Source organism: Artibeus jamaicensis, unplaced genomic scaffold, assembly GCF_021234435.1.
Source record: "Artibeus jamaicensis isolate MK-2021 breed Jamaican fruit bat unplaced genomic scaffold, CSHL_Jam_final contig_387, whole genome shotgun sequence".
Taxonomy (NCBI): Eukaryota; Metazoa; Chordata; class Mammalia; order Chiroptera; family Phyllostomidae; genus Artibeus; species Artibeus jamaicensis.
Window position 1 is genome coordinate 16561716 of NW_026521812.1, and position 22830 is coordinate 16584545.

A 22830-nucleotide genomic window follows, 5' to 3' on the forward strand; every position below is an offset into this window, starting at 1 on the left:
AAGCAGGCTTCACAGGACTTTTAGGAATTCTCTCTTATGCCCGATCACCCCGGACCCCACTCTAGCCAGGCAAGGGGCTGCACTGCCTCCCCCATCACAAGTTTTCAGGCTTAAGTGGATTAGAGCCAGGAAGTGCTTCTCCCAGAGGACATGGGGACTTGGGCTATGTCAAAATAGCCAGGGAGTGTCCATCACTCCCTCTTTGTTGCAGCTCCCAGAGTCCTTCCATGGTGGCCTCCCAAGTGATCGTGTCTGGCTTAGGTTGCCCCTTCTCTGAGGAGTCCTACCTGTCTCTGACTATCCGACCATGCACTGGGGGCAGGGAGATGAAGCAGAAGCAGCGATTGCTACAAGAGACAAGCTTTGTCTCCTTATGGCTCACATTCCCGAGGCTGCTCACTCAGCCTTAGCCATGGGGGTAGTTATAACTCCTGAACCAGGCAGAGCGGTTCCCAATAATTAGCATCAAATGAAATCACCTTTAAGAGAAAAAGAATTACTAGAGATAAAGGATCGCAACATTTTGGTAGAAGATTTAGGACATCAAAGGGTATCACCCTCATGGTAACGAACACCATGACACCCAGCTACAAAATTGGCCTGTGCACCCTCAACAGCAACCTGGCAAATTAGTGGCTAAGAGCTAGACTCAAGGGCTGACTTTCTAGCATCTGAGATGCTAGATGTGAGGGCTGACTTCCACACTTGGATGCACTTTGTTCCCAGCATCACCTATGGTCACCCTGGGGTAGGCCCCGCGAGCAGCTGGCTTTGACACACACACAACAATGTCCAGGCTGTCACAGTGAGTAAAGCCAATGGCTGTATCGGAAAACCACCAATATACCTTTAATCTCAAGGTTGGTGAGAATCCAGGGCTTTGATTAAAGTTGGGGTGTCAAACTCATTTTCACCTGGGGCCACATCAGCCTCATGGTTGCCTTCAAAGGGCCCAATTTAGAGTTCTTGCCCCTAGTTAAGGAGTAGTTATATTTATACAGTCCTGAAATTATATTCGGCCCTTTGAAGGTAACTAGGAGGCTGATGTGGCCCCCAGTGAAAATGAGTTTGACAGCCCTGGATTAAAAGCAGCTGTGACAAAAAATGAAGTTGAGCTTGCCATCAAGTCAGGAACTACAGGTGAGCATTTGGCACCACTGGTTAATCAGATCAGGACAGCCCTAGGTGTAACAGTGGAACCTGGGTTTGGTAGGCACGAATTCACGGAAGACAGGATGCCAAAGGTTCACTGGTTGATGGTGGAGTGGGTACTGACGCTGTCCATAAATGTATCGTCAGGAGGTAATAATGCCTGGCAACACTATTGTGAGGAGTGAAGACATATTCGACATCAACATGTTAAAAAAGTCTGCTCAGAGGCTGATCAGCATGGCTGTTACTAAAAAGTCAATGAGTAAGTGTTGGCGAGCATATGGAAAAAAGGGAATCCTCGGTCACTCAGGAAAACAGTATGGAGGTTCCTCAAAACGACTACGACCCTGCAATTCCAGTTCTGGGCATTGACCCGTGTCCTGGCCAGGCGGCTCAGTTGGAGCGTCATTCTGTATGTACAGCAAACGGTAAACTTCGGGATTTCTGGGAAACTGAACTCCACTGCAAACTGAAGGCTTTTTATTGACCCGTACATTATATTTTTCATGTTTCTAGTAATTCATTTGTCACTAAAATCGCAGACTGCCTTACCAGGTATACTGCACCCTGAAAAGAACTGATCCAATTACTTTCACTACTCTCTGATTAGCAAGTGTCAAATACTGAAGGAAATGAAGCCAGCCAAAGCAAAAAAAAAAAAATAGTGCCGGCAAAAGAAGATAAAAACACTAGATTAGGAAGGCTCAGGCTTGGCCAATGTGTGACCTTATGTTCCAAAGTACGTTAAGAAAGGCAGACCCTCTAATTTCTATTTATTAGGTGTAAAACTCTTCCTTAAATAAATGCACTGTACTGGTTTAAATAGCAGAAAAGAAAAAAATGATCTCAATTAAATAGGTGAATGTCCATAACTGCCAAGGCTTGAGATACATAAATTAGATATTTCCCTATTACAGCAAAATATGTAGATTCTAAAATATAAGCAATATACTGCTTCGAGCAGATATGCTACAGTCTTACTAGTTTTAGAAAGTGGATGGAATTTCAATCAATGCAGGCATTGGTTTTTGCTCTGCTAGGAATATACATATTATCTAAGTGAGAACAAATGAAATAGACACATATATAAATGCAACTGTAAAATAGTATTTTATTATTTTAATAGAGTGCTGTAACATTTCATAACATTGCATACTGTTCAAATGTTGGTTTACTCAGTTAGGCAACAATATCCCCCTATCCTACTCCCCAACCAGAACTTAAAGATGCATTATCCTTTTAGAGCCCTATCATGTTGGCTTCCTATGTCACATTAAATAAAACAGCAATGCTGTGAACTAAAATGAGTAAAGGTTAACAATACTTAGACTTCAGGTTCACAAAGTAGCTGGTAGATTGCTGAATTAGAACAGCAACACAAATCCATTAAGACTTTGTATTATAGTTACTTTTTCCATAACGCTCCTTAAAAGAAGAAAAATATGAAGGCCAAGGTCATGCTGCTTTTAGTCTTTTATCAAACAAATCAAGCTTTAACTGCAAACAGGTTTCACAGTTTCCAAATGATATTTCTGTGCCAGCAAATCTTATTACTTTTTATTTTTTGCTTTCTTGTTCTGATGCTAGCAGTAATGAATAAAACAACACGAAGAATTAAGTCCTAGGAACACCTTTCAAAGTAAAACAGATAAAAAAGTTACTTACAAATATAAAACAAGTAAGCACATTGCATAGATTAACTAGTAAAAAAATTCAAATTCAGAAAAAACTAAATTTATGTAATTAAATGTAAAGGACTCTCAAGTATTTTCTTTATTTCTGCATTAATATTAATGTGTTCCCCTTTACATGTTTTAATTTTTTGGTACAGTTTCTCTCAGATTTAAATATAATGAATATTAGGAAAGCAAGTTAAAAACATTTTTCCCTCACAAGGGTCAGTGAAGATTCATAAAAAAACATTTTGGAGCATTTTAAATAGTACACTTGGAAGTAGTCATATGGGAAAAAATTTAAGAACAAAATATTTGCTAGTCTTTTTTCGATAAAGTTTTGATTTGCTAGTAATCACACCAACAGCTGATCCCAACTATTATTGTATCTTGCATTCAAATCTAATCAAATTATTACCCAAGTAACAGATCCATGAAATTACATATAATTTTATATTTGACTGCTTAAAATATGGTGACATCTGTACTCAGAGATATAATTTTTATTTTATTGGCAAAAATTTAGAAATCCTCCCCTCACAGATCATTCCTTACGTGTGTGTGCACAAACCTATGTATTATTTTTTCTTCTGTAAGAATTATTTGTTCAAAAGACGTGGCTTAGAGATTTGTTAGTGCGACTGCAGGGTCCTCAAAAGCAGGCACGGCTGGCTGGTTTAGGGATGTTGCTGCATTATTACGTTCAAGTGAATACAAAGAGCGGAATACCCTGTCACCTTCTACTTAAAATCATCTATACCGCAAACAAAATGTTTATCTGACAAATTCACTATCAATTTGCTGATCTTTAATATAATCACCCTGTTCTTTTGAACATACATAATGCAAAAGGAACCTTTTATACTAAACTTCATAATTTTTACTACAATAAAAAGAGACACAACAGACACAATCCTCTACTTAATATAAAAGAGGTTTGGCAGATACAGTCAGCATTATGGACACCAGTTAAACCTGTATTTTATAGCTGTAGGTTTTAGTGTCTTGCCAAAAGCTTGGTTTCATGATATATAATTTACAAAGTGTCATACTATTTAAAAGGAGTCATGTATACATTTTCTTCTTGTAACACACCTCTGATTTCCAGTGGAAACATTATAAATGCTATCATAAATGAAATCTTTCTTTACAGAATAGACTATGAATCATATCAAAACTGTTTTAGTTTCCATCTTAAAAGAGTTGTAAACTAATTTTTAAATAAATATTTTAGTTATATAATTGGAATTGTAAATAACCTGAATACAATTATACATGAAAAGACAGAGTTCAACAGTAGTTTCTGCTTAGAAAACTCTACCAAGTATACTACTGTGAGAATAACAGACACATACATATATATGTATTCACAAATAAATAAATATATATGTAATTTTCCTATTGAAACTTTTTTTTAAAGTTTCCATTTGAAGAGGTTTTGCCTTTAATACATAAAACACATACATTATATTGACCAATCTGATACAAATGTAATTTAATGCACTGATTGATAACAAACAGCAGAATGACCTTCTGAGTATTACACAAAAAAAAACCCCTAAAATCCTTTCAACCAAATGAAAGAATTCTTAGCAATTTTCATTAATATCATCTTTTAGTGTCCAAACATTAAGTATATTTAATAAACTTTAGCACATACCAAGGTGACTTCTTTGGGACAATTTTGCCATTCAAGTACCTAAGTTCATTTCTAAAGAAACTTTTCAATTACTGCTCTGAGAAATCAGAGAAAGAATTACAGTATTATTTTTGCTATGCAGCATTACTTTAGATTCATGATGGCATCCCTTAAAATGATGCTTTTTAAAATGAAGAGTGAAAAATTATAAAACACGATTTCAAAAATGGTAGCACATTTGGTCAAATTATAAAATATACTAATAGCATTTATATATGTTAAAAACATAAATATTTAATGTTGTATAATAGTTTTAATGTGTTCAACATGAAGAATGACTTCTTTCTTCACAATTGCCACATCTTAATTGATTATCAGTTCAATATTTCTTCTGTTTCATAAATAAATTTTATAGTTTTTGTTATAATTTTTTTTGCAAAGTATAACCTACAGCACAGTGATTTATAATTTAAGGTAATAGATTATTTTCACACCCTAATTTAGCTTTTCCACTATTCAATGCTTCTGAAGCTTTTCTTTGTTTTCTTTTTGCTTCAAGATAGAGGTAGATTTAGTAGAGATTGGGCCCATCAGACTTATTGCCAAAATACAGTTATAAATATCTGTACTGCTAATATGCAGTTTCCAAGAATGCTAGAAAAAATTCAGAGCCATATGTAATACTTTACCAAAGTTCTCCTTTTCAAGCTTAAGTTAATAAATAATTTCATAATGTATTTAAGTATTCATAAATAGATTAAATAGATATAACAATAAAAGACATAAATACAGGCACATCAAACTAAAAATCAAAACTAGAAAGAGTGCAGCTGAATGGAAACTTTTGCTTTGCTTTTAAAAGTGCATCAACTTCCTTCTTTTCTGTTCTACATAAAAGCACATCAAACATTCCTACTGACATGGTGACAAAGAGGCAATATCTAAAACTACCCTTAACAGCCATCAATTTTTCCCCCACGAAGTCAAAGCTGAAACCCTTCCATGGGTGCTTCCTGCTGCTGAAACACAAACTGTTGTTGGTTCCCATCCACCTGAGGTACAACGCTGGGGTCGTCATCTTCTACACCAAAGTAATGTTCAATCAGGTCAAAAGCCTTTTGGTAAATTTCTTGATTTTCATGGCTTTGCAGAAATTCAATTTTATCTAGACCTATTATTCAAAACATATATTAAAAATTGTTATTCAAGTTTCAACATGTATTTAAATCAAAATAGTGAATTAATAGCATCCATCAGTGCACTGGCAAAGGGACTGTTATTTTTATCTAATTTTTGCACACACTATAGCTAACACTGACATCTTTTACTTCAAAAGTCAACCCGGGGACAGTCCGATAAGAGGAAGTAGCAGCACAGGCCTGGGAGTACAGACTCCACTTAGTGCAGTACAGCCTCCACTAAGAAGATTACAGATGCTACTCTTGCTTAACTGTGTGATTTTACCCAAATAAGTCTGGTTCCTCTACAGGTCTCAATTTTATTTTTTATTACTTTCTGCCCCTACTGATCCAAGCATTTTATTTTTTTAAACACTTTATTTGAATTTAATATTTCATTCTACTGCTATTGATATTTTGCTTTGTTTTTATTTACTTATTTTTATTTTTAAATACGCTTCATCGTATTTGCCGTTAGAGTTGTCCTAGTTCCTCCCCCTCCTCCCATCCCCAGGCAGCAGCCCCTGCCACCCCCAGCAATCCCCACAGCATAAGTGGAGTTTTAGATGAACTCCACGGGTCCTTTCCAGAGTCATTAAAAAGCACAATAAGGGAAAGCAGCAAAACAAAAACGAATGGAAAAAGTGAAATGTGTGTAAACTGACACACATATTCTCTTATAAATGAGCCAGAGAATATCAATATATAATAAGTGAGTACTATTTGCAAGTCCAATACAGCTATTGTGTAATTTACAAAAAGTACAACTTATAAATTAAACTGAAAAAGCCCACTTTGATAGGAGAATCTATAGCTCACAAGAAAAAAAATCTACACCTAAGTCTGGGTGATGCTGAAAATAGTTTTCGTTTAATTAGACATAATCCTCTTTAATTATATTGTTGCAGAATAGAAAGAATTAGCAAAGTAGTCATATCAATATATAATGATAGAACAGCCCAAACTCTACTATAACTTGAAGTTAAAATAATGACTATAGTAAGGAAATATTCTTAAAATTTCATTTAAGGAAAGTGACATTTATGTAGAATAATGACATTATATAATTGTGAAATAAAGACAAAGTAATATCGCAGGCTTGGTTTAAGAGTCATAAATAAAAGCTTGAATCAACCATATAATGGGTTGAATCAACCATATAATGGGTCTATTACATATGCACTTCTAACTTAAGTCGGAAGTGCATATGTAATAGAAATATATCAAAAGGAAAAACCCAATTTAGATTCATGCCTTATCCTAAAATAGATTCATCTGTGTTAAGTTCAATGTTTTAAGAATCCAATCAGAAATATCTAGCCAATAAAACAGAATTCATCAAATCTCTGTAAGGGCTATGACTTCATAAATTTTGAAGGAATAAAAGATTACATTAACTCATTTAATAAACATTAATGAATATGGTTTACCTTATTAAAATAAAAAGGTATAGAAAGGGAGAAAAGTCATATTAAAAAACAAAATCAGTTTAATATTTATAAAATAAGAAATTGAACTAAGTATAATAAACATGCAATTTGAATGAGGAAATACCCTCATACATGGAAAATACACACTACCTTCTACATGAAATAAAACAAGGGATACATAAAAGTAATTTCGTGATACCATATTATATCTGCTGAATCAGCAAAATCAACAAGAGGCTACGGAGTAGATTCATACAATGACAGTGACACTGTCAGGTAGCATGACTTTGGAAAGCAAAATGAGAAAACACACCAAAAGCTTAAAAAGAAGACTGTGCCTAAAATTCAGCAATAGTATTCCTAAAAATTTACACCAAGATATTCTTTCAACAGAAAAAATATATTCCAAAAGATGCTTATTTCAGCATATGTAAAGTGGTAAAGAAAGTGGAAACAAACCAGTGACCAACCACAAAAATATGGCTAAAACTGCACTCAACATAGCTAAAGTGACCTGCAGTCTTCACTCAGCATTATGCGGCTATTAGAAGTTACAAATAGCAGGTAAAAATATAAAATTTCTCCAAAATGTTAAAAAGTAGAGCACAAATCTATTGTGCACTGCAGTTATATCAATATAAAGTATTTGTGCATAAGGACAAAGCAAAAAGGAAGTCAAATAGTGAAAAGCAATTGCTATGGTAATAAAAAATATTTTTAAATATTATACTGCTTTTACACACAAACATTTCTATGGAACTGGAGGGGGCAACTGCCTATAGAAGATGATTAAGCAATGACTAACTCTCAACAAAGTGGCAATGTACTTCAAAATAAGGAAGGTCATCTACGACCAGCCCATAGCTAACATCATCTCAACAGTGGAAAGCTGAAAGCTTTTCCTCAAGAGAAACAGAGAACAAGGGGATAGTGACCAGAGGGGAGAAGGAAGGGAAGTTAAGGGGAAAAAGGGGCAGGGATTTGGAGGAACAAATAGGAAGGACACAGGGACGAGAACTAAGGGGGGTGGAAATGGGAGGGAGGTGGGGAGCAAGGGGCAGGGGAGGCTGGGATGGGAAAAATAGACAAAAAACTGTACTTGAAAAATAACTAAATAAAATTAATTATAAAAAAAAAAAGCAGGAACAAGCCAAGGGTGTCCATTCTTACCACTTTAATTCAACATAGTATTGGAAGTCCTAGCCAGAGCAATTAGGCAATGAAGAGAAATAAAAGGATCCAACTGACAAAAGCAGCAAAATAGTATTTGCAGATTATTGATATTTTACATAGAAAAATCCTAAAGATGCCACCAAAATACTGCTAGAACTAATCAATGAATTCAGTAAAGTTTCAGGATATGAAATCAATATGCAAAAATCTGTTGTGTTTCTGTACACTAATAAACTATGAAAAAAGAAATTATGAATATAATACCTTTTATAATTGCATCCGAAAAAATCTAGGAATAAATTTAAACAACAAAGTAAAAGACTTGTTCACTGAAAGCTACAATAAAAATAACTGAAAGAATGACAAATAAATGGAAAGATATTTTGGGCTCATGGATTGGAAGAATTAATATTGTTAAAATAGCCATAGTACCTAAAGCAACTGACAAATTCAGTGCAGTCCCTATAAAAATTCCAGAGGTACTTTCCGAAGAATAGAACAATCCTAAAATTTGTATGAAACTCCAAAAGATCTTGAATACCAAAGCAATCTTGATAAAAAAGAGCATAGCCCTGATTTCAAACTATATTACAAAGCTATAATAATCAAAACAGTATGGTACCAGCATAAAAACCAACCAATGGACCTGGACAGAGAGCCCCAACATAAACCCACACATATATGGTAAATCGATTTACAACACAATAAGTCAAGAATACACAATGGCGGGGTGGGGAGAATAGTATCTTCAATAAATGGTGCTGGGAAAACTGGACAGCCACATGCAAAAAAATGAAACTGGATCACTACTTTTCACTATACAGAAAAATTAACTCTAAATTGGCTAAAGACTTGAACATAAGACTTGAAACCATAAGAAAACATAGGTGACAACCTTGACATTGGTCTTGGCAATGATTTTTTGTATTTAACACCACAGGCAAATGCAACAAAGGCAAAAATAAACAAGTAGGACTATATCAAACTAAAAAGCTTCTGCAAAACAAAGGAAACCATCAACAAAATAAAAAGGCAACCTACAGAATAGGAAAAAATACTTGCTAATCATATACCTGAGAAGGGGTTAATACCCACAGTATACAAAGAATTCATAAAAATTAACAGCAATAAAAAAAAACAATTGAAAAATGGACAGATGAGCTGAAAAGACATTTATCCAAAGAAAACATACAGGTACATGTCCAACGGGGACATGAAAATGTGCTCAACATCACTAATCATCAGGGAAATACAAATCAAACACAGTGAGATACCACCTCATGCATTAGAATGACTATTATCAAAAAGACAAGAGTTAAGTGTTGGTAAGGACATGAATAAAAGGGGGAACCCTGTTCACCACTGGTAAGAATGCAAATTGATGCAGCCACTATGGCAAACAGTATAAAGTTTCCTCAAAACATGAAAACAGAACTATCATATGATCCAGCAATTCCACTCCAGGGAATTTATCTGAAAAAAACAAAAATACTAACTTAAAAAGATATATCCATCCGCATGTTCAGTACAGCATTATTTACAAAGGCCAAGACATGGAAGCAACTTAAGTGTCCATGAATGGATGAATGAAAAAATGTGATGTATATACACATGGGATATTATTCAGCCATAAAAAAGATCTTGTGATAATATAGGTGGACCATGAGTGTTATGGGAAATGAAATAAATCAGATAAAGATAAATACTTTTTTACCTATGTGGAATCTGAAAAAAACACACACCAAAAACACGAGGTTACAGATACAGAGAACAGACTGGTGGTTGCCAGAGGCAGTGGATGGAGGGTAAATGAAATGGGTGAAAGGGGCCAAAAGGCACAAACTTCCAGTTATAAATGAGTAAGTCATAAGATATAATGTCCAGAATGGGAACTATAGTTAACAACACTGTACATTTTAAAGTTGTTAAGAGAGTGAACCTTAAAAGTTCTCATCACAAGAAAAAACAATTTGTTATAACCATGTATAGTGACAGATGTTAACTAGACTTACTGTGGCAACCATTTCACACTGTATACAAACACTGAGTCATGCTGTACACATCTGAAGCCAGTGTAATGTTGTATGTCAAGTACACCTTAATTTCAAAGACAATTTACTGTAATTATAAGTTTTTAACTGACTGCTTACCATATGCTTCTTCAATGAGAGCACAGTATGGATTAATACCCATCCCATTCTGCTTACATTCTTGTTCTCCAAGACGTAAAATATTTTCAAGTCCATTTAAAGCCACTTGGACTATTTTAGAGTCCATAACAGTCAATAGGTCACAAAGTGGTTTAATGCAGCCTAAGGCCACCAAATACCTTCAGAGTAATTTAAAAAAAAGTGGAGAAAGAAATAACATTGAAAAAGACTTAAATATTGTTTAAAGCGATGACATGAAAATATTCTTCAGTGAAATGCTATACAAGTAATTAAGGAAAGTATTCCTATCTACTTAAACATTAAAAACAATGAAATATTCACTTACATAGAAAACTAAAAACATTTTTACTCTATTGTTCTCATAATTTAACATAATTAGCAATAAATGGTATTACAAAAGTTATAAAAACATACATGCAAGGCATGCAAGCAAATTGGTACTTGGGCCTATTTTTTCATGACGTGTCAATACTAAGTGGGTTGGAAGTCTTTTTGTTTGTTTAAGGGTGAGCCTATGTACACACATAAGGGTCACATGGGGGGTTAACTAGAAATGGGAAGGAAGGAGGGACATCCAAATCAAGCTTCAGAAAATTTCCACAGAAATAATTGGAGCCAATGTCCGAAATATACGTTCTGTTTCAGAAGCACAGAAGGCTTCCAGGAACAAAGGCTCCCGGGCCATGTTGTGAACAATTTTAATAATTAATATTCACTAGAATTAATCATGTTAATAAATGCTACGTTCTTTTCTAATTCTTATTAGCTCTTTTTTCCATTCTCTATAATGTAAATTAAGTCACTGATTTGTTCACTTGGCAAAAAGTCATTAGGCATAAATGTAAAAAAAAAAACCCAAAATGACATATGCTCTGAAGTCAATCTGCATGGCTTCAAATTCCATTTTTACTCCGTATGTGTGACTCTGACTAACTGCTCTGTGCCTCTTTCCCATCTTAAAATGGGGGTAGTAACAGTACCAAACTTAAAACGTTGCTGTGAAAATACAGCAGACATTCGGTAAGTTAGTTTCCATCCCTTAAAAAAAGTGTACATACCTTTACTGGAGCATTCACTTGCCATATATTATAACTCATCAAACTGAGTAACTATCTCATGGAGTTATGAAGTTAAAGGAAATAAAAGACGTGAAAGTACCTGATGCATTACTGGTGCTCAATAACTAAAACGATTTAATACAACTGGCAACATGAGACATGCAACAATATTAGTGGTATGCATGCAATACTTAATCTGAGATCAACAGACCTCGTCCCATATATGTAGACTTCATGAAATGGTGAAAATGGTTAGAAAAATAATAATCTCAGTTTAGATACTTGATTCACACTAATAAACTTAAGGGATAATATATGGAATACACATAACAATGAAAATAAATTGAAAAAAATACAACTGTTTGTAGGTGAACAAACAAACCTTGGGGTCCCAAAGCACATAAAAATAACATCAGCATAAAAACACACACGCTAGAGCAAAGGAAAGAGCTTGTTTTATTACTGCTTGTATTCATGACACAAATGAAATGAAAATATTGGTTAAAGCAAAGAAGTGAAATGGAAAATAAAAAGCAGAGAAAGATATCATTAACATATGGAGATATGAATCTGAAGAGCAAGATAATAGTACAAAGAAAGGCAATAATAAACAATGATCTCACAATAGGTAGATTTCAAAATCCAGTGAATTATAAAATAGCATTGTAGCCTGACTTTTTCTTTTCTAAATTAAGAAACAAATACAATACTCATTAGAAAATACTTTCTAAATAGTCACTTCAAAAGCTTAAAGTCCTGAGTTTCATGGAAGGGTCCTCAGAACAAGAAGATTCTGTAGTAAGTCAGGCTTTTAAAGAAGTGCAAAGTGGAACTTTGCTACAAAGGAGGGGAAAAAAGCAAAAGCACAAGTTGAAAAGAGATTTGGAAAGCAATACTGATGATAAAAATTATGATGATTACAAATAACAATAGCAGCTATCTTAGCATAGAAGTTGTTTAGTCACCATGCTAGGCACTTTAAATGTATGAACTCCATTTAGTTGTCAACATGCTACTATAAAGTACTATTCATTATTGAGTCCATTTAAAAAAGGAATAAACTGTGGATTAGGGAGGTTAAATGACCTTGTCAAGGTCATACAACTTCCACTCAAAGAACAGGCTTGGGAGAGAGACTAATTTCAAAACCCATCTACCCACTATTTGTGTTGTTAGAAAAAAAAAGGCAACAATAAAAGGTCTGGATTCAAAAAGTTATTATAAAAATAACAGTAACAGTCAGTCTACAGGTAAGGATAATGGTGATTAGAAGAGCACTATTAAAAACAACTGTGTATTTCAATTTTATTTTATATAAGTAGATATTCAAACTTATTACTCATTTCTATACAATAAAGTTAAACGTATATGATTTCTATGATCTAAGAAATATTTAATGCCCATAACAGTATTTATTTCAAATTGACATAGACTATTCTCTTTCAGGCTTTAAATTTCTGATTTCATAATCTGCCAAAGAGAATGATGTTAATCATATTTAAATGAAAAAAAAAATAAAGCACTCTACACAAATAATGTAACTGATATAACAAATGCTATCACTTCACATGAAACATGCTTATTAAATGGACAGAAATAACATTTTAGTGTTATCAACAAATAAAAAGTATGTATTATTTCAAGCTTGTAAACGTCCATTTACATTAACATTTTTCTAAAATCTGTATCACACCTTATTTGTTCTGGAGTGCCTCCTGATGTTGCATTAGTTATAGCCCAAGCTGCTTCTTTTCTGGTACGAAACTCTGCTTTCTGAAGAATCTCAATCAAAATGGGAAAAATATTTGCATCTATAACAGCCTGAAGAGGAAAAATGATACAGCAAAATCAATGCAAGTACAGATTTAAGTATATTAGTAAGTAGAAGCATCTTGAAACTTAGTAGCTTTAAAATGTCAGGCTCGCCCTGGCTGGTATGGCTCAGTGGATTGAGTGCTGATCTGTGGATCACAGGGTTGCCAGTTCGATTCCCAGTCAGGGTACATGCCTAGGTTGCAGGCCAGGTCCCCAGTAGGGGGTGTGCATAAGCCAACCACACATTGATGTTTCTCTCCTTCTCTTTCCCTTTTCTCTAAAAATAAATAAATAAAAATAAAACCTTTAAAAAATAAGGCTTTTTTGAAATACTATTTCTCATCTTTCAACATTTGCATACTTCCCTTTTAATACTGGAATATAAATTTTAAAGATAATACATTAAACAGAATATTGATCAAGTAATTATTGACTCAAGAAGCTTGACAGGCCCCTAATGTTTTTAGATTATTGCCTTTTTAAAAAGTAAATCAACCCCTTTTGTTTTTAAGTATTTTTTCCCTTGCCATATTTAGTCCCCTTACACGGCCCTCCCCATAGCAATGACCACACTGCCATCCATGTTCATGAGTCCTTTGTCCTTTTTGCTCCATCCCTCCATCCTCTACCTTTCTCTCTCTACCTTGGCTATCATCTAGCTGTCTCTGTTTTCCTTGTTGGTTCAATCTGTTCATTAGATTCCACATGAGTGAGATCATACGGTATTTTTCTTTCTGACTGGCTTATTTCACTCAGCATAATGTTTTCCAGGTCCATCCATACTGTCACGAAGGTAATTTTTTCCTTTTTTACAGCTGAGTAGTATTCCATTGTGTATACTACTACCATTGTGTATACTATGTCCCATAGTTGTTTTATCCACTCATCTGCTGACGTACTCTTAGGCTGCTTCAATATATTACTGATACGTTATTTACATATCTTATGTAAATAACAGTGCTATGAACATAGGTGTGCTTATGTTCTTTAAAATTAGTGTTCTGGGTTCCTTCAGATATATTCCCACAAGTGGGATTGCTGGGTAAAAAAGCAGATCCATTTTGTTTTTTTGAGTTCTCTCCATACTGCTTTCCAGCGACAACTGTCTGCATTCCCACCAACAATGCAAGAGAATTCCCTTTTCTCCACATCCTCACCAACATTTGCTGTTTGTTGATTTGTTGATAGCCATTCTGACAGGTGTGAGATATCATTGTGGTTTTAATTTGTGTTTCTCTGATAATTAGTGACATTGAACATCTTTTCATATGTCTATTGGCCATATCTATGTCCTCTTTGGAGAAGTGTCAATTCAGGTCCTTTGCCCATTTTTTAATTTGGATGTTTTGGTGTTTAGTTTTGCAAGTTCTTTATAAAATTTTGAACGTTAACCCTTATGAGAGGTATCAGTGAATATGCTCTCCCATTCTGTGGGTTGATTTCTATTTGTTGATGTTCCCCTTTTCTGTGTACAATTTTTAGTTTGATGTAATCTCATTTGTTTTTTTGTTGCTTCTTGTTGTTGCTTCATTTTCCTTGGGGAGATATATCTGTATTGTTATGAGCAATGTGCAAGATTTTGCTGCCTGTTTTCTTCTATAATTTTTATGTTTCAGGCCTAACATTTAAGCCTTTAATCCATTTTGAATTTATTCTTGTGTGATGTAAGCAGGTGGTCCAGTTTCATTTTTCTACATGTATCTGACCAATATTCCCAGCACCGTTTACTAAATAAACTATTTGTAGCCCATTGTATGTGCCTGCTTCCTCTTTTGAATATAAATTGACTACAAAGGCATAGGTTTATTTCTGGGCTCTCTATTCTGTTCCATTGATTTGTGTGTCATTTTTATGCAAGTACCATGCTGTTTTGATCACTATGGCCTTATAGCATAGGTTGATATTAGGTAGCACGATTCCTCCAACCAAATTCTTCTTTCTCAGGACTGCAGTTGCTATACCTGGCCTTTTGTGTTTCCATATAAGTTTCTAATATATTTGTTCTAGTTTTGTGAAATACATCATTAGAATCTTGATTTGAATTCTATGAATCGTATCTATAGATTCTATAGACTGCTTTGGGTAGTATGGACATTTTAACAATTTTAACAATGTTAATTCTTCTTATCCATTTACTTGGTATTTTCTTCCACTTATTTGTGTCTTCCATTTTTTCTTCTTCAGTGCCTTATAATTTCCTGAGTGCAGGTCTTTTACAGCCTTGGTTACATTTATTCCTAGGTATTTTGTTCTTTTTGAAGCAATTGTGAATGGGATTGTTTTCTTAATTTTACTTTATGTTAGTTTCTTATTGGCAAAAACAGATGCAACTAATTTCTAAATATTAATTTTGTATCCTGCTATTTTGCTGAATTCATTTATCAGTTCTAGTAGTTTCTTGGTGGAATTTTTGTGGTTCCCTGTGTACAGTATCACACCATCTGCAAATAAAGAGTTTTACTTCTTCCTTCCCGATTTAGATGCCTTTTATTTCTTCTTCTTGTCTGATTGTTGTAGATAGTACTATGTTGAATAAGACAGGTGAAAGTAGGCATCCCTGTCTTGTTATCAACCTTAAGGGGAACACACGTAGTTTGTTGGTTGAGTCATATATGGCCTTTATTATGGTTAGGTATGTTCCCTCTAATCCCATTTTGCTGAGAGTTTTTATCATAAATGGGTGCTGGCTTTTATCAAATGCTTTTTCTGTATCTATTGATATGATCATGTGTTTTTTATCCTTCATTTATATAGTGAACCACATTTATTGATTTGCAAATGTAACAATCATGAATTCCCAAAATAAATCCCACTTGGTCATGGTGTAAACTCTTTGATGCATTGCTGTATTTGGTTTGCTAATACCTTATTGAAGATAAATTTATTAGCACCTATATTCATCAGAGGTATTGGCCTATAATTTTCCTTCTTTATAGTGTCTTTATCTGGTTTTGGAACTAGGATAATGCTGGCCTCATAAAATGAGCTTGGAAGCCTTCCCTCTCCTTGAATTTTTTGAAGTAGTTTCAGAAGGATGTGCTTCTTTTTCACAAAATGTTTGGTACAGGTTACTTGTAAAGCTATCCATCCCAGAGCTTTTGTTTTGGGGGACTTTTTTGATTACTGCTTCAATTTCACAGGTTGTAATCTGTCTATTCAGATTCTCTGTTCTTCCTGATTATTTTGGAAGTTGTGTCTAGAAATTTATCCATTTTGTCCAGGATGTCCAATTTGTTGACATACAGTTGTTCATATTTTCTTACAATCGTTTCAATTTCTTTGGTTTCACTTTTTATTTCTCCTCTTTCATTTCTGATTTATTTGGGGCCTCTTTTTTATTGATGAGTCTGGTTAAAGGATTGTCGATCTTGTTTATCTTTTCAAAGAACCACCTCTTGGATACATTGATCTTTTGTACCACTTTTTAAGACTCTATTTCTTTTCTTTCTGCTCTATTATTTCCTTCCTTATATTCACTTTGTGCTTTGTTGTTCTTTTTCAAGTTCCTTTAAGTGTAAAGTTAGACGGGTTATTAGCTTTTTCTTGTTTTTTGAGGTAGGCCTGTAATACTCTGAATTTCCCTCTCAGGGTTGCTTTTCCAGTGTCCCACAGATTTTGGATTGTTGTATCCTCATTTCCATTTATTTCAAGGTATCTTTTGATTTCTTCCTTGATATTGTTGTTGACCTGTTCATTATTTAAATGTTATTTAGCTTCCACCTTTGCAGGTTTTTCATTGTTCTTCCTGTGATTGATTCCTAGTTTCATAGTATTGTGGTCAGAGATGTCTGATACAATTTTAATCTTCTTAAATTTGCTGAGACTTGTTTTGTGCCCTAGCATATGCTCTATCCTAGAAAATACTCCATGTACACCTGAAAAGTATGTATATTGTTATTTTGAGGTGAAATGCTCTGAAGATAGCAATTAAATCCATTTGATCTAGAGTATGGAGTAAGACTGCTGTCTCCTTGTTGATTTTGTCTGGCAAATCTATTCATTGAAGTCAATGGGATGTTAAAACTATGTAAATACAGACTATTACTGTATTTTTGTTGATCTCTACCTTTATGCCCATCAAGATTTGTCTCACTTATTTAGGTGCAACTATGTTGGGTGTGTAAATGTTTGTAAGGGTTATGTCCTCTTGTTGGATTGTTCCCTTTATCATCATGCAGTGTCCTTCTTCATCTCTTACTATAACCTTGGTTTTAAAGTCTATTTTGTCAGATATAAGTACTGCTACCCAAGCTTTTTTTTTTACCTTTCCACTTGCATGAAATATCTTTTTCCACCCTTTACTTTTGGTGTGTGTATCTTTTGATCTGAGATGGGTCTCTTGGAGGCAGCATTTATATGGGCCTTGTTCTATTATATATTCAGCTACCCTGTTTTTTGTTTGGAGCATTTATGCCATTTATGTTTAAGGTAATTACTAATAGATATGTGTTTAGTGTCATTTTACTGTTAAGACTGTTTTCCTCTCTCCTCCTCCTTCTTTTAGCACACCCTTTAACATTTGTTGCATTACTGGTTTGGTATTAACAAACTCCTTTAGGTTTTTCTTGTCTAGGAAGGTTATTTTTCCTTCAAATTAAATGATAGCCTTGCTGGGTAAAGTAGCCTTGGTTCTAGGTCCTTTCTTTTCATCACCTTGAATATTTCACAACACTCCCTTTAGGCCTGAAATGTTTCTGTTGAGCAATCAGATAACAATTTACCATAATTGGTGCTCCTTTGTTATGTAACTACCTGCTTTTTCCATAGTAGCTTTTAGGATTCTCTCCTTGTCTTTAAGTCTTGCCAGTTTAATTCTGATATGTCTCAGTGTAGGCTTCTTTGGGTCCAATGAGGCCCACATTGTTTGGGATTCTTTGAGCTTCCTAAACTTATGTGTCTTTTCCTTCATCAGATTAATGAAGGTTTTGGTCATTATTTCTTCAAATAGGTTCTCAATTCCCTGCTTGCTCTCTCTCTCCTGGTATTCACTTGATGTTTATGTTGTTATACTACATGCTATTTCAAAATGTCTCTCATTTTTTAAAATTTTTTTCTGCACTGCTTGGGTGCTTTTTTCTACCTTGTCTTCCAAACCAGCAATTTGATCCTCTGCTTCATCTAACCTAGTGTTCATTCTTTCCAGTATACCATTTATTTCAGATATTGCATTCCTTATTTCTGACTGGTCCTTTTTTAATGGATTCTATGTCTTTTTTCAGACTGTTGACGCTCTGACAAATTGCTTGCCTCCATTTCATGTAGTTCTTCTGGAGAACTGTGTTGTTCTTTCATTAGGGGTCTGTTTCTTTGTCTTCCCATTTTGGCGGCTTCTTTGTATACGTTGTATGTATCAGGTAGATCTGCAAGACTCTGGTGCAGACTTTTGTCAGACATTGCTTGTGTCTGACCCTGGTCAATCTATTTGGAGCTATCAGCTATCCACAGCTTGTGGCTTCCTCTGCTAGGCCTGGGTGTGTACAAAAAGAATCAGGTTGCACACCAAGGCCAGTTTTAACCAGCACCAGAGCCCAGGAAGGATCAGCTGAAGTCTCAGTGTTCCCCACGATCTACCATAGTTGTTAAAGTAATCAGTTATATAGCTTCAAGCTGTACTCAGCAGCCCATCTTAAGCTCCACAGGGTAGCACAGAGTAATTCCTTCAGGTGAGGCTATTGCTTCCCCTCAGGCTGATGCCACTTGGAGGGGAGTACTACGCCTGAGAACAATGGCTCCTGCTCTATGGGAAAAGACTCAGCACAGAGATTCTCTTGGCTGTTCCTTCAGTTCTGTCCCCAGAGCCATCAACTCCAGATTTGCCTCAAGTGTATCCTATTTTGCCTTCTCTCTGTGAGAGCCTAGGGTAAGGAGCTGCAGACAAAATGTTGTGTTTGGCCCTTTAAGATGTTCTCTGTTTCTCCAGCCATCTCTCCCTGGTGGACAGAAACACCACTGATTTTCACAGCTGGATGTTATCTGGGTCCTTTCCAGCTCTGGTGATGTAGGCCCGTGAGCCCAGCTTGGGGTTTAGACTCCAGCTGCTCTGGGGAAACCCCTGGGCAGTGAAATATCTCCGGCATTTCAGCTGCCACCTGTGGAGCCCAGCCAGCCTTCTCACGCCTCCTCAACACTCCTTACCAGTCCCATTGTAGTGATGTGGCTTCCTCCATCTGTCTGTGGTTATAAGGTTTGTCTCCAGCTAGTGTTCAGCTGGTTATTCTGGATGATTTCTCGACAATTTAATTGCTATTTCAGATTGGTCCTGGGAGGGAATTAGTGTAGCTTCCACTTCTCTGCCATCTTGAGTCAGCCAAACTAATCCACCACAGGGCTCAGCAAGAAGCAGCTGATCCAGAAGCATCCGTACTTCACCTTAACCAACCTCTTATTAAAGATTAACAAATGTTTATGTGTCAAGCACTGTGACAGACAATTTTATATACATATTTGTCATTCCAATTATACATGTATATAACTACTATTCCTCATTAGAAATGTATAATTGCTTTAGAAAAAAGGCTATGTTCTTTAAAACACTTTTCAAGAATCTTTTGATCTTTTTCAGTAATTAACTAGAAAACATCACTGATAAAATACTGACTTTTTTCCAAACTAACTTCTGAGATCTTCCTCTTTTCTCAGATCTGAAAGGTATGTACCTGAATCTGAGCTCTATTTCCAGCAGTAATATTAGATATAGTCCAGCAGGCTTCTTTTCTTATGGACTCCTTTGGGCTACTCAGTAAGTGTAAAAGACAGGGTAACGCAGAACAATTCAAAATTACCTAAAACAAAAGTTAGAAATAAAAAGTTTTTTAGCAAAAAAAAAATTTAAAAAAGAGAGAAAGAGAAAAAAAATAAGTGTACTAAAAATTGTTTAGAAATATAAAAACCATTCTGAAAAACTGGAATGAAGACAAGAGCTGGGGGACAGCTTTCTCTAGACAGAAAGGTGGGCAGAGGCCATTTGTACCTCTCTTAGCCCTCCCCTTTCAGAGCCAGAGTCAGGAGGCAGGTGCCATATCTGAGACTCCATCAACCTGGCTAACACTGTCTGCCCACACCAGAGATCCAGAGACTCTGCCCGCCCAACTTATGGGACCACACAAACTGTTAACTGTTACCTTTCATATGAATAGCTGGTCTTGATTCATGCTTCACAACTTCCTAAATCCTATCAAACAAGCAAGAGCTGGCCTCAGTAAGTCTCCAGTCCCCATAACACTTGCCAAGTGGCCCGAGGTCTGGCACTAGGAACAGCCTTCCTAGATTCACAGTTTGGCTTTGCCTGGGAATCTCTAAGCCCAGCAGAAGTAGCAGCTATCTCAGATTGCTTTATACTTTATGCAGGGTGCCGGAAGGCAGAACATAACTGGGGCCTGACATTGGCCTTCATCACCCAGGAAATCCCAGAGCCTATGCACCCAGGGGAGAGCTACAGACCTTGTCAGAGTACCATCACTGTGACCCTGCACACCTGATTCTCCATGGGGGGTGGAGGTTGGTGGAGAGTGGTCACAGTAAGCTCTTGTAACTGACTGGCCTGAGTAAATCCCTCCCATTGACCTGCTAACAGTAATTAGGGCTCAACTACAAGAAGACGGTGTACTCAGCCCACACAAAAGGTGTACCTTGAGTACACAGCTTGGATGATAGGGAAGTCTCTGCCACTGGACCCAACAGGACACCTACATTAGGTCACACTACATAGAAACAAATACAGGGAGGCTGCCAAAATGAGGAGATAAAGACACGTAGCCCAAATGAAATAACAGATCAAAACTCCAGAAAAATAACTAAACAAAAGGGTGATAAGCAATCTATCAGATGCAGAATCAAAACACTGGTTTATAAGGATGCTCAAGGAACTTGGTGAGGACAACAGCATAAAAAAGATCCCATAAGGAACAAAGGATAAAGTAACTGAAATATAGAACAATTTACAGAGAAACGACAGTAGTGTGGATAAGTCAAGGATCAAACTAATGATTTGGGACATAAGGAAGCACAAAACAAGCAATCAGAATAATAATAATAAAAAAGAATCCAAAAAATGGGGATAGTGTAAGCAGCCTTTGGGACAACCTCAAGTATTACAACATTCACACCACTGGGGTGCCAGAAGGAGAAGACAAAGGGCAAGAAGTTGGAAATCTATTTGAAAAATAATGAAAGAAAACTTCCCTAATTTGGTGAAGGAAATAGATATGCAAGTCCAGAAAGCACAGAGAAATCCAAACAAGATGGATGAAAACAAGATGGATCACTCCAAGACACATCATAATTAAAATGCCAAAAGTTAAAAAGAGAATCTTAAAAGTATCAAGAGAAAAGTAGTTAGTTACCTACAGGACAGTTCCCATAAGACTGTCAGCTAATATCTCAAAAGAAACTTTGCAGGCTGAAAGGGATTGACAAGAAATATTCAAAGTCATGAAAAGCAGAGACCTACAGTGAAGATTGCTCCACCCAACAAAGCTATCATTTAGAATCAAAGAGCAGATAAAGAGCTTCCAAGAAAAAAACTAAAGGAGTTTATCATCATCAAACCATATTATATGAAATGTTAAAGGGACTTCTTTAAGAAAAAGATAAAAACTTTGAACAATAAAATGGCAATAAAAAAACTATGGTACATTTACACAATAGAATACTAGATGGCAAAAGAAAGGAGCTCCTACCATTTGCAACAGCATGCATGGAACCGGAGAGCATTATGCTAAGTGAAATAAGCCAGATGGTGAGGGACAAATACCATATGATCTCACCTTTAAGTGGAACCTAATCAACAAAACAAACAAGCAGGCAAAATATAACCAGAGATATTGAAATTAAGAACAAACTGACAGTAACCAAAGGAGAGATGGGAGGGGTTGATGAGGGGAAAAGGGTGAAGGGTTTTCAGGAAAAACTATAAAGGACACATGGACAAAACCAAGTGTGAGGTGGAATGGGGGGGGAGGTGGGGATGGCTGCGATGCTAGGGAGAGGTTGGGGGAAATGTCAGACAACTGTACTTGAACAATAAAAAATATTTAAAATGTTTATATATATCGACAACTGAATCTAGAAAACAAACTAAGCAAACAAGAACAGAGACAAAACCATGGATACGGACAGCATTTTGATGGCTGCCAGATGGAAGGGGGTATGAGAAATGGGTGAAGAGGTGAGGGGATTAAGAAGTAAAAATAGGTAGTTACAGAATAGCCAAGGGGATGTAAAGTACAGTATAGGAAATGGAGAAGCCAAAGTGCTTACATGCATGATCCAGAAAAATGAACACAGGGAAGGGGATTTTCTTGAAGGGGTGGGGGTGCTGGGGAAAGGGGAGCAACTGGGGAAAATTGGGACAACTATAATAGCATAGTCAATGCAATATAATTTGAAAATTTATATATATCAAACTGTTTGAAAATACCTAATTCCATAACTGTTAAGAAATTTGAACATGAAGAGATAAGTCTATTAGTTTCATTTAAAAATTTACTGTTCCACCTTTGTAAAGAGTATATTCTGCTTTGTTCCTTTATGTTTCTTATTC

General features: G+C 35.6%; 1 protein-coding gene across 3 annotated transcripts in view; it reads right to left on the reverse strand.

Annotated features, from left to right (window-relative positions):
* Positions 1–2250: 2250 nt before the first annotated feature.
* The window catches only part of KPNA5 (karyopherin subunit alpha 5), a 50402-nt gene continuing 29822 nt past the window's right edge, over positions 2251–22830 (reverse strand). For all 3 annotated transcript variants that reach the window (XM_037158128.2, XM_053664930.1, XM_053664931.1), the window contains 4 exons: positions 19946–20071; positions 13168–13295; positions 10396–10574; positions 2251–5635 (listed from right to left, as the gene is read on the reverse strand). In XM_037158128.2, the coding sequence (XP_037014023.2) occupies positions 5448–5635; positions 10396–10574; positions 13168–13295; positions 19946–20071 (621 nt within the window). In that variant the 3' untranslated portion in view covers positions 2251–5447. The remainder of the gene's footprint in view (positions 5636–10395; positions 10575–13167; positions 13296–19945; positions 20072–22830) is intronic.